This window comes from Pangasianodon hypophthalmus, chromosome 29 (genome assembly GCF_027358585.1).
Source record: "Pangasianodon hypophthalmus isolate fPanHyp1 chromosome 29, fPanHyp1.pri, whole genome shotgun sequence".
NCBI lineage: Eukaryota > Metazoa > Chordata > Actinopteri > Siluriformes > Pangasiidae > Pangasianodon > Pangasianodon hypophthalmus.
The window spans coordinates 1,448,951-1,460,316 of NC_069738.1; the positions used below are offsets into that span (position 1 = coordinate 1,448,951).

At 41.5% G+C, this 11,366-nt stretch overlaps 1 protein-coding gene and 1 non-coding gene across 2 annotated transcripts; both read left to right on the forward strand.

Moving 5' to 3' along the window:
* The first annotated feature begins 309 nt into the window (after window positions 1–309).
* Window positions 310–7,501, forward strand: ddx47 (DEAD (Asp-Glu-Ala-Asp) box polypeptide 47). Its single transcript, XM_034301489.2, has 12 exons — window positions 310–468; window positions 631–724; window positions 2,348–2,536; window positions 3,239–3,310; window positions 3,418–3,536; window positions 3,646–3,717; window positions 3,911–4,027; window positions 5,695–5,841; window positions 6,008–6,145; window positions 6,293–6,363; window positions 7,029–7,158; window positions 7,262–7,501. Exons 1-12 carry the CDS (start codon window positions 343–345, stop codon window positions 7,406–7,408), a joined length of 1,422 nt encoding a protein of 473 aa, XP_034157380.1. The 5' UTR covers window positions 310–342; the 3' UTR covers window positions 7,409–7,501.
* A 1,142-nt stretch (window positions 7,502–8,643) lies between these two features.
* On the forward strand, window positions 8,644–8,725 carry trnas-cga (transfer RNA serine (anticodon CGA)). Its single transcript has one exon. It is a non-coding gene; the product is annotated as a tRNA-Ser (tRNA).
* Window positions 8,726–11,366: the final 2,641 nt, after the last annotated feature.

Genomic DNA, 11,366 nt, shown 5'->3' on the forward strand with positions numbered 1-11,366 from the left:
TTCAAACTTAATATAATATTTGAAGTCATTTGTGCAGCTAATAACGTTTAACATTTTTATATTTGTAGAAAATAAGAAAACATTTTATGTTGTGGCATTCAGGACGAAAATAATTATGTTTGTTTTTTTATTTATAATGTTTCTATTTATTCGCCACGCACACACACACACACACACACACACACACACACACACACACACACACACACACACACACACACACACACACACACACACACACACTCTTTCCTCTGGGAACTTCATTTCCCATAAGCCATTGCGGCCACGCTGGTCACTTCCGCTCTTGCGCAGTTCGTCTTCACAACACGTTGGTTCTGAAACATGGCGGACTCGCCGGACAGAGATGAAGCCTGCAATCCAGGAGTTTCTGCAGAATCAAACGAGGATGATGTTAAATTTACAAACGCGGAGGAGACAGAAGAGCCGACAAAGAGCTTCAGAGAGCTGGTGAAGCGGATTATTAACTTTACACACACACACAGGGAATAAGAGCTAGAGCTACTGAGCAATGTGTTCTAAACAGCTTTACTGGCTGTTTCCCTGTTTATTTGTTAAATGTGTGTGTGTGTGTGTGTGTGTGTGTGTGTGTGTGTGTGTGTGTGTGTGTAGGGGGTAACAGAGGTGCTGTGTGAGGCGTGTGATCAGTTGGGATGGAAAAGACCTACCAAGATTCAGATAGAGGCGATTCCTGTCGCTCTACAGGGTGAGACTCATGTGTGCCATCTCCAAAACCCTGTCTGTGTCTCTGTGTCTCACTGTCTACCTGTCTCACTCTCTACCTGTCTCACTCTCTACCTGTCTCACTCTCTATCTGTCTCTCTATCTGTCTCACTGTCTACCTGTCTCACTCTCTATCTGTCTCTCTCTCTATCTGTCTCTCTATCTGTCTCACTCTCTACCTGTCTCACTCACTCTCTACCTGTCTCACTCACTCTCTACCTGTCTCACTCTCTACCTGTCTCTCTATCTGTCTCACTCACTCTCTACCTGTCTCACTCACTCTCTACCTGTCTCACTCTCTACCTGTCTCTCTATCTGTCTCACTCTCTATCTGTCTCACTATCTGTCTCACTCTCTATCTGTCTCACTCTCTATCTGTCTCACTCTCTATCTGTCTCACTCTCTATCTGTCTCTCTATCTGTCTGTCTCTATCTGTCTCTCTATCTGTCTCACTCTGTCTGTGTGTGTGTGTGTCTGTGTCTGTCAGTCTCAATGTGTGTGTGTCTGTCTGTCTCACTGTGTGTGTCTGTGTGTCTCTGTCTCACTCTGTGTGTGTGTGTGTGTGTGTGTGTGTGTGTCTCTGTCTCACTGTGTGTGTGTGTGTGTGTGTGTCTCTCTGTCTCACTGTGTGTGTCTCTCTATCTGTCTCACTCTCTATCTGTCTGTGTGTGTGTGTGTGTGTGTGTGTGTGAGAGTGTGTCTCTATCTGTCTCACTGTGTGTGTGTGTGTGTGTGTGTGAGAGTGTGTCTCTATCTGTCTCACTATGTGTGTGTGTGTGTGTGAGAGTGTGTCTCTATCTGTCTCACTATGTGTGTGTGTGTGTGAGAGTGTGTCTCTATCTGTCTCACTATGTGTGTGTGTGTGTGAGAGTGTGTCTCTATCTGTCTCACTATGTGTGTGTGTGTGTGAGAGTGTGTCTCTATCTGTCTCACTATGTGTGTGTGTGTGTGAGAGTGTGTCTCTATCTGTCTCACTATGTGTGTGTGTGTGTGAGAGTGTGTCTCTATCTGTCTCACTATGTGTGTGTGTGTGTGAGAGTGTGTCTCTATCTGTCTCACTGTGTGTGTGTGTGTGTGAGTGTCTCTCTGTTTCACTGTGTGTGTCTCTCTGTCTCACTGTGTGTGTGTGTGTCTCACTGTGTGTGTGTGTGTGTGTGTCTCTGTCTCACTGTGTGTGTGTGTGTGTGTGTGTGTCTCTGTCTCACTGTGTGTGTGTGTGTGTCTCTCTGTCTCACTGTGTGTGTGTGTGTGTCTCTGTCTCACTGTGTGTGTGTGTGTGTGTGTGTGTGTCTCTCTGTCTCACTGTGTGTGTGTGTGTGTCTCTCTGTCTCACTGTGTGTGTGTGTGTGTCTCTGTCTCACTGTGTGTGTGTGTGTGTGTGTGTGTGTGTCTCTCTGTCTCACTGTGTGTGTGTGTCTCTCTGTCTCACTGTGTGTGTGTGTGTGTGTGTGTGTCTCTCTGTCTCACTGTGTGTGTGTGTGTGTGTCTCTCTGTCTCACTGTGTGTGTGTGTCTCTCTGTCTCACTGTGTGTGTGTGTCTCTCTGTCTCACTGTGTGTGTGTGTGTGTGTGTCTCTCTGTCTCACTGTGTGTGTGTGTCTCTCAGGGAGAGATGTGATCGGTCTGGCTGAGACGGGTTCGGGGAAGACGGGAGCGTTCGCTCTGCCCATCCTGCAGTCTCTGCTCTCGTCTCCTCAGCGTCTCCACACGCTCGTCCTGACGCCCACCAGAGAGCTCGCCTTCCAGATCTCCGAGCAGTTCGAGGCTCTGGGATCCAGCATCGGGGTGAAGACGGGTCAGTTACACACTGGAACAGTTTAAACCAAGTGTTCTGTTGCTCTTCTACCACAGCCGATCATTACAGTGCTTCATTTATTGAAGGACGACGTGCCATAATTTTTCCTTTTACATTTAATGTTGTGGAACTTCTACGAAGATAGTTCCTGTTGTCACTTACGTTATAGCAGCTATAAACACTCGTTCCCTCACCAGCCTCTCTTTATTCTCTCTCTTCAAGTTAATAAGACAAAAAAACGCAGCTTGTTACGCATGTTACTGAGAAACAGCAAAGAAGCGTAAACTCCTCTGTCCTGAAGATGTCGGAAAACTTAGTGTTCCAGCTTTACCTCTGACTGTTACAAAGCGCTGACACTGGAGACTCCTTCCATACATGTTACATAAACACATTCCTCCTTACAGAAAACTTCACCATAGCAACGATTTTTAATCCGTTTATGTGAAGCGTCCGCTGTACACATCCCTGTGAACGAGCTGTTACTATAGAAACCATAACGCATTAGAGCGAGGGCATTAATATAAATCTGCACTACTGTCAGAGCTGCTGTTATAGAGAATTAATCAACACCTGACGACCAATCAGAATGCAGAACTCTGCAGCGCTGAGGGATAATGCACATTGCATTTCATTTTTTCTCTTTTTATGAGTTATAACTTTTGATAATTAGATTTTGTGTGTGTGTGTGTCTGTTTCTTACAGCCGTCATTGTTGGTGGAATTGACATGATGTCACAGTCGCTGGTGCTGGCTAAGAAACCCCATGTAGTGATTGGTGAGTGTGTGTGTGTGTGTGTGTGTGTCAGTCAGTTACTTCCATATCACCTTCAGAACACTAAAGAAGTGAATGTGTGTGTGTGTGTGTGTGTGTGTGTGTATCAGCTACTCCCGGTAGATTAATTGACCATCTAGAGAACACAAAGGGATTTAATCTTCGAGCTCTGAAGTACCTGGTGATGGATGAAGCAGATCGGATCCTCAACATGGACTTTGAGTCTGAGGTAAATTATATTACACGCGACACACGATAAGGTCAGATCTGTTTCTCAGATCCTGAGCTTCAGCCCTTCTGTCTGTGTGTGTGTGTCAATCATTCTCTCTGTCTCTCAGGTCGATAAGATTCTGAAGGTGATTCCCAGAGAGAGACACACATTCCTGTTTTCTGCCACCATGACGAAAAAGGTACACACACACACACACACACACACACACAGTCTCTTCTCTCCGTTTCATTTTTCACTCTTATGAGAATTGTAGTGAGAAGCTTAATTACTGCTGATAAATACTGATAAATGTGCACTATTCATTTCAGAACTGTGTGTATGTGTGTGTGTGTGTGTGTGTGTGTGTGTGTGTGTGTGTGTTGTATATTTAGGTCCAGAAATTGCAGAGAGCTGCCTTAAAGGATCCGGTGAAATGCGCCGTTTCTACCAAATACGCTACAGTGGACAAGCTGCAGCAATATTACATATTTATCCCGGCTAAATATAAGGTAATAAACAAGGAAAGAGCAAAACCCCTGTTCATATTTATAATCCGAGTGCTCTGGTATGAAAATTACACGGTAAGATAAACTAGTATAAAAATATCCCTGATTCACACTATTAACCGACTTAAATTAAAACACATGCAACTAGTGCTGGGGGATTTTCATGATTAATTCACTTAAATCAAATTAATTCAAATGTTTTACTGTGATTTTCAAAAGGTTCTAATTGAGCTTGTACATGTTATGTACATATATATGCATTAAATATATGCATATTTAAGTTTTTTAGTTAAGACCTCCATAAATGCTATTTAAAAGCTTAAACCAATACGAAGGAAAAACACAGCCTTCTTAACCTGATAAACGCCTCCTACAGCCTGCGCCGCTCCCAAACACTGCTCGCTTAGATAAAAAAAAACGCTCAGATAAACAGGCAGTACTTCGCGAGGACTGAGCTTGTAGCAAAAAGGTTCAAATATCACTTCAGAGATGTGGAACTGCTACAGGTTTGAAAAGTCAGATGAACAAGTTTATGTAAAATATAACGCTCCATTACATCCTGATCGTTTGGAATGACGTATGGAATTTTCGAGTTTGACAGACGCAGTGGGAAACTGGACGCTCCCATGTTCGTATTTTGTTAGCAGCTAGCTAGGCAGCTAACTGTGATGAGTGATGTATATTTTCTTTCTCAAACAGTGAACTATAGAGTCAGTGTCTAAAGCTAATACTTGTGTATACAGTGTAACTCATTTAAAGGTAAGAAGTTGGGCAAAAATAGTAACGGCGCCATCTATAGCACAGAGTGCAATCAGTGTTGTTTTTTTTTTTCTTTAAATATCCTTTATTTAAAAGAACCATTGTTTGCACTATTTGCTGTAGATGGTGCTGTTTTTATTTTCCCAAAGTCCATTATAATAATAAATAAAAAACTTTATAATATTGCATAATTTTTCAACTGCATTATGTAAAAAAAATAAATAAATAAAAAAATTTAAATTGTAATCAGGAATCGTTCTTAAAGCTGAAAAAAATCGAGATTTTTGATATGCAACCTGGTCATGAAAATGAGAGGACAGCTTTAAAATCGAATCTGCATACAAAAGTTTCTTTCCACATCACTGGTTATATTACAAGAAAGATAGATTACATTTGTCTTCTTATTTCTGAGAATGACATCTTATGCGTGTGAGAAAAGGCAGCTTGCTGAGCCAGTGAAAATCTGACTAGCGTGGCAGTGTGCAGCGCTGCGTAAGCAGAGAGAGCATGATGCTAGTTGTAGTTCTGGTCAGCTATGCCGTGGTGTTCTCTGCTGCTGATAGCCGTCGTGTATGATAAAGTCGGGAAGATGCTCAGTGTGACGGCAGAGGCATCAGCGTAACAGCGTTACAACAGCAGTGGATTAAACACAGGCAAAGGGTTTCAGTGCAGTTGTGTCTCTGTGTCAAAAACAGCTGAGCGCCACTGGAGTAAGAAAACTGATCGGGGAAAATTAATGTGTAGATTTTAATAGATGTAAATTTTACCTGATATTTTGAGAAAGTCGAAGGTGATCATCCACTATGACTAATAATGAAACAGGCCCAACCTTCATTTAAATACTATATGACATACCCACTCATCTACTCCGTGTGTGTGTGTGTGTGTGTGTGTGTGTGTGTGTGTGTCAGGACTGCTACCTGGTCTCCATACTGAATGAATTAGCTGGGAACTCGTTCATGGTTTTCTGCAGTACGTGTAACAACACACAACGTGTGACGCTGTTACTGAGGAACCTGGGAATCACTGCCATCCCACTCCATGGACAAATGAGTCAGGTATACACACACACACACACACACACACACATACACACACTTGACACACTTGTACCTCCCCACTAGTGGGGACCGGGACTGCTGCATGGACTTCAGATACACATTTTCCAGACTGCTGTGAACAAACCTGGGACTCACTGGTTTGTGTTGTTTGTGTTGTGTGTAGAATAAACGTCTAGGTGCTCTGAATAAGTTCAAGGCGAAGTCTCGCTCTGTGCTGCTGGCGACGGACGTGGCCTCTCGTGGTTTAGACATTCCGCATGTAGACTGCGTCATCAACTTCGACATCCCCACACACTCGAAGGTAACACGAGAAACATTAATCAATACAGACGTACACAAACACACCACAGATCATTAAAGTTTAAAAAAAAAAAAGACAGTTATTGTTAAGTATTCTGTCAGTGCATGAGGGTTGGATGTAAAGTGTGTATGTATGTGTGTGTTTCAGGACTACATCCACCGGGTGGGCAGAACAGCCCGAGCAGGACGATCCGGAAAATCCATCACATTCGTTACCCAGTAATCCAATAAAGCACACTCAACACACTGTTCATAAATTGCATTTAACACACTGTAAATACATAAATAAATACATAAATAAATAAATGAGACAGTGATCACTCTAACCCTGCTAATAAATCACACTTTATACAGTCTATAAATAAATGATGCTTTTTAACACTGTAAATAAACCACATCTACACAGTAAATTACTCTCAGCACTGTAAACACATTACATTTAACACAAATAAAATAAATTACATTAGATAAAAAAAAAAGTTATTGGTCAGATTAAATCAATTAACACATTCAATAAGTCACATTTAACACTGTAAATGAACCATACAACTCTGTAAAAAAAAAAAAAAAACATACACCGCACATCGTGTAAATCTTTAACGGCTAATAAATAGTGGATAAATTCTACTCAACACGTTGCTCTTATTTAACAATCATAAAAAACTTATACTAAGCACAGTATTAGATGCACTTAAGTCAGTTTAAATCAGTTAATGCAGTGCAATAACCACAATTAAGGATGTTGTCACTATAAATAAATGATTTAAATATTTAAAAAACAACAGACCTTATGCAGGCGATAGAAATAAGTGGTGGTCATCAGTTTCCTTCCACTGAAAAGCTGCAGCTTTCTCATTGTTTAATGTTGTGTGTTCTGTCTTCAGGTATGATGTGGAACTTTTCCAGCGTATTGAAACTCTGATCGGGAAGAAACTTCCTGCTTTCCCTACACAGGAAGAGGAAGTGATGATGCTAGTGGAACGAGTGAGCGAGGCGCAGAGATTCGCTCGACTCGTACGTGTCGTTTTTTTACTTTTAACGCTTAATGCTGGCCGTCTTCACATGCACATGAACTTATTCAGATTAAAAGCTCACCTACATCTTTCTCTCTGCACAGGAGATGAAGGAGCAGGGAGAAAAGAGGAAAAGGAAAGGAAGAGACGAAGAAGGTGATGATGCCGAACACTCAAGCGGTGTGCGAAAAAAAGTGAAAGGAGGAAAATTTGCAGGGGGAAGGGGTGGCGGCTCCAGGAGAGGACGCTAGATACACACTTCCTCAAATGAAACTTCCTTGTATATAATCCATTAGTGATACATCATTGTCTGTTTCTCATTAAATAAATGTTGTTTCTTCAAACTTCTGTGCAGTCAGTTAATTTACTTGTTAATCAGTTAATAGCTAGATTATGGATTACACCTCGAGATGATCAAATGATTCAGGTTCTGTATAGTTTGGAGCATAAAATGGCTGTTAAGCAACTTACCATCTCATGCATTCACACCGTCAGCAATTCTTTACTGTGATATTTTGGCTGTGTTTGTTAATTTCCAGAATTTTAATGATATAATGTTAATAGTTCATCCAGATTTAAGTGCTTTGTGCTCCAGTTTGGACAAATGTTCTAATATGGACATTTTTTTAAGAGAGAGAATCATGCAATTATGGGATTCATTCATATCTGTGAAAATTGGCACCTCCAAAATATCCAGAAGTTTCCATCTTCAGTAAATTATGTTCACCTGTATGTGTCACAGAGAAAGGAGTATACCAGCTAGGAACTCTAAACCCAGTCTTTTATTAAATAGGTGCACTGGGCTGAGGAAGAAAGCACTTCGGTCTTCTGTGTAACAGAATGAGATACTGTCCACTATACTAACGAGGAACACAGAGCATGGTCCAACAAACATGGGCTTTCCCACCCTTGGGGTGATTTGTGAGGGTGGATAATCACAGGAGTCAAGGAAACTAATAAGAGGACTCTTTAAAGGGCTCTGCTGTAATGGCTGAGTGGTTAAAGTGCTGGGTTTGAACTCTAGTAGGGTTTCCTTGTGCAGGTTTGAGCCCTGCTTGCAGTGTGCTAGTGTGGAGGTTTTTACTGCATCTCTATACTATACTAGCAAAGAATGAGGAGTATGGTCTAACGAACATTGACATTCTGAGCCTTGAGGACGTGTGTGAAGAATCACAGGAGGCAAGAAATCAAACATGATGACTCTTATCAGTGGTTGTGCTGTGATGGCCGAGTGGTTAAAATATCGGCCTTGATATCCATTCTGTGTTCAAACCTGTGCATCAGCTGTAGGTGTTAAGGTGCAGTTTTGCTGTGTCCTAATGAATTCTTTAAGTTGCACATGCTGCATTTGCACGCTTTTTCACTTACCACAAATCAGCATAATAAGGGCAACATACAAGAAATTGTAAAGATGATTGGCATGTAGGAGAGAGCAGAAATTAGACAAGCCAACAAATTGCAGAAATGGCCTCCCTCCTGCACCCGTGCTGCGATGGCCGAGAGGTTAAGGCGTTGGACTCGAAATCCAATGGGGTTTCCCCGCGCAGGTTCGAACCCTGCTCGCAGCGTGTCAGCTGTAGGTGAATGTGCTATAAAAGCCTTCTTATTGTGTGAGGTGACCACACAAATACCATGTACTTTGGAAACCTTAGTTTCTGCTGACGATGTCTGTAGAAGGATTTGCAATGGGCTGACCAAGAAAGCACCTTAAAATTCATAATGCCATATCTAATGGAAAACAAACCTCCACACTGAGGAATCAAACCCTGGTCTTCCATGGGAGAGGTGGTAACACTGTCCACTAAACACTACACAGACTTCCCAACCCTTGAGGAAGCTTGTACCAGTTGGGAATCACCAAGGCTAGGGAAAAAAACACGACAACTCTGTGCACAGCTTTCTGCACAGTGGAATCCTGGAAACATGTACTTCATGGCTCAGGTCCTTTGGAGTGCAGGGTCAGCAGCTATGAATATTCTATGAGTCTGTTGTATCAAGTGCCATCTTCTGCACTGCTGTGTGCCAGGGCTCCCACCTGCTCCATTCAACAATCACTGCACAGAGGAGCACACGGAGCCTCTGTGCAGAAAGGAGCTCTTTCTAGGTCCTTTCTCCCTGCAGCCACCAGACTGTACAACTCCACACATAACTTCTCCACTACTACTACGTGGAGGTTAGACAGCATACTTTAAGAATGCTGCACAATGACAATTTTGCACACTGTTATAACCTGCATATGTGTATCTGGTTATATTCTGTCTCATTTTGCACATAATCTATATTCTGTGTACAGTCGTGGGGAAAAAGAAATTACGCCCTCCTTCAATTCTATGTTTTTACTTATCAGGACCTAAATAACAATCATTGGTCCTCACCAACTTCTACAAAACAAAACATACTGTAGAACCTCAGGTGACTACAAAAAAAAAAAAAAATTTCAATATGTAGTCATTTTTTTCCCAAAAAGTAAACCAACATTCAGAAACCAGGTGAGAAAAAATAAGTACACCCTTTCGTTTTGGAGAAATTTTGCCCCACTCTTCTTTACAACATTGCTTCAGTTTATTGATGTTTGAGGGCATTCGTTTATACACAGCTCTCTGAAGATCCCACTACAGCATCTCAGTGGGGTTGAGGTCTGGAGTTTGACTTGGCCATTCCAACACCTTGATTTGCTGGTGTGTTTGGGATTATTGTCCTGTTGAATGACCCAATTTCAGCCCAACTTAAGCTGCTGGACAGATGGCCTCACATCTGTCTCAAGAATATTCTGATATAAAGTGGAGTTCATCACTGTCTCAGTGACTGCAAGTGTCCCAGGTCCTGTGGCTCCAAAACAAGCCCAAATCATCACTCCTCCACCACCATGCTTCACAATTGGTATGGGGTATTTGTGGGAATATACTGTGTTGGTGTTTGGCACTGTGCATGAAGACCAAACATTTCTACCTTGGTCTCAGCGGTCCAAAGGATATTGTTCCAGAACTTTTGTGGTTTGTTCAGATGCAATTTACAAACCTAAGTCATACTCCATATACTTTTTAGAGAGAAGGGACTTTTTCCTAGCCACCCTTTCATGAAAGCCATATTCGTTCAGTCTTTTTTGGATTGTGCTGCCATAAGCATAAACATTTAATGTGCTTAGAGGCCTGTAGATCACATGGTGTAGTTCTGCGGTTTTCTTTATGTATCATTAAAGTCTGAACTTGGACTGAATTTGTTGGGACGCCCACTCCTGGGAAGATTGGTAACTGTCTTGAAGTCTCTCCATTTGTAAACAATCCTTCAAATTGTTTGGAGATGGCCTTATAACCCTTCCCAGATTGATGAGCAGCAACAATTGCTTCTCTGAGGTAATGGTTGTCCTTTCTTCTTGGCATGATGTAGACACACACCTGAGTGCTCCACATCACCATAAAAAGTTCTGCCAAAAGTTCTGCTTTTATAGAGGTAGTCACACTTCTTGATCATTAACTAATCTTGCGCATTTCATTAGTAACACCTGGCTGTTGATTACTCTCTTAATAATTGTGGAAATAAGAAGGTTGTACTTATTTTTTCCCATCTAGTTTTTGAATGTTGGTCTGCCTTTTGGGAAAAATGACTATATATTGAAATCTGTTGTGTGTGTGTGTGTGTGTGTTTTGTCACCTGAGGTCTTTTTTTGTTTCTTTATAGACATTGGTTAGGACCACACAATTGTTATGTACACCCTGTAAAATAAACACATAGAATTGAAGGAGAATGTACTTTCTTTTTCCCATGACTGTATATTGCAACCATTTTGTATATTTGTACAGTCTCACTTGTCTCTTGTCTGCTGCTGTAACACTGGAATTTCCCACCTGAGATTAATAAAATCTTATATTATATCAGAGAGGGTATGGCTTACGGGAGTCTCCCTGCGCAGGTTCAAATACTGATCAATGGCTGATGGTTTTAAGCCAGTGACAGTGTAACTCTGTTCTTTATTATGAAGTATAACGGAGCATTAAATCAAAACCATTTAAAGTGCACATGAATCAGTTTGTGTTTTGATTGTCACCCCAAAGAAAAGGCAACGTGGATCACAAGGAAAACTGTTTGAAATCGGATCTCCTGTATCTATGAACCAGATATAAAAACATGTCAAATGCCTCAGTTGCTGTCCTTAGAACTTTTTATACTAGCAAGCTTATGCTACCAAATTTTGGGCAATTCAGCCATCAT

Excerpts from the sequence above, each read along its gene's own strand:
- ddx47 (XM_034301489.2), top strand. The coding sequence starts at position 343 with ATGGCGGACTCGCCGGACAGAGATGAAGCCTGCAATCCAGGAGTTTCT. Across the intron at positions 3,537-3,645 it reads ACATGGACTTTGAGTCTGAG|GTCGATAAGATTCTGAAGGT; the intron begins GTAAATTATATT and ends TCTGTCTCTCAG. Across the intron at positions 6,364-7,028 it reads TCCATCACATTCGTTACCCA|GTATGATGTGGAACTTTTCC; the intron begins GTAATCCAATAA and ends TTCTGTCTTCAG.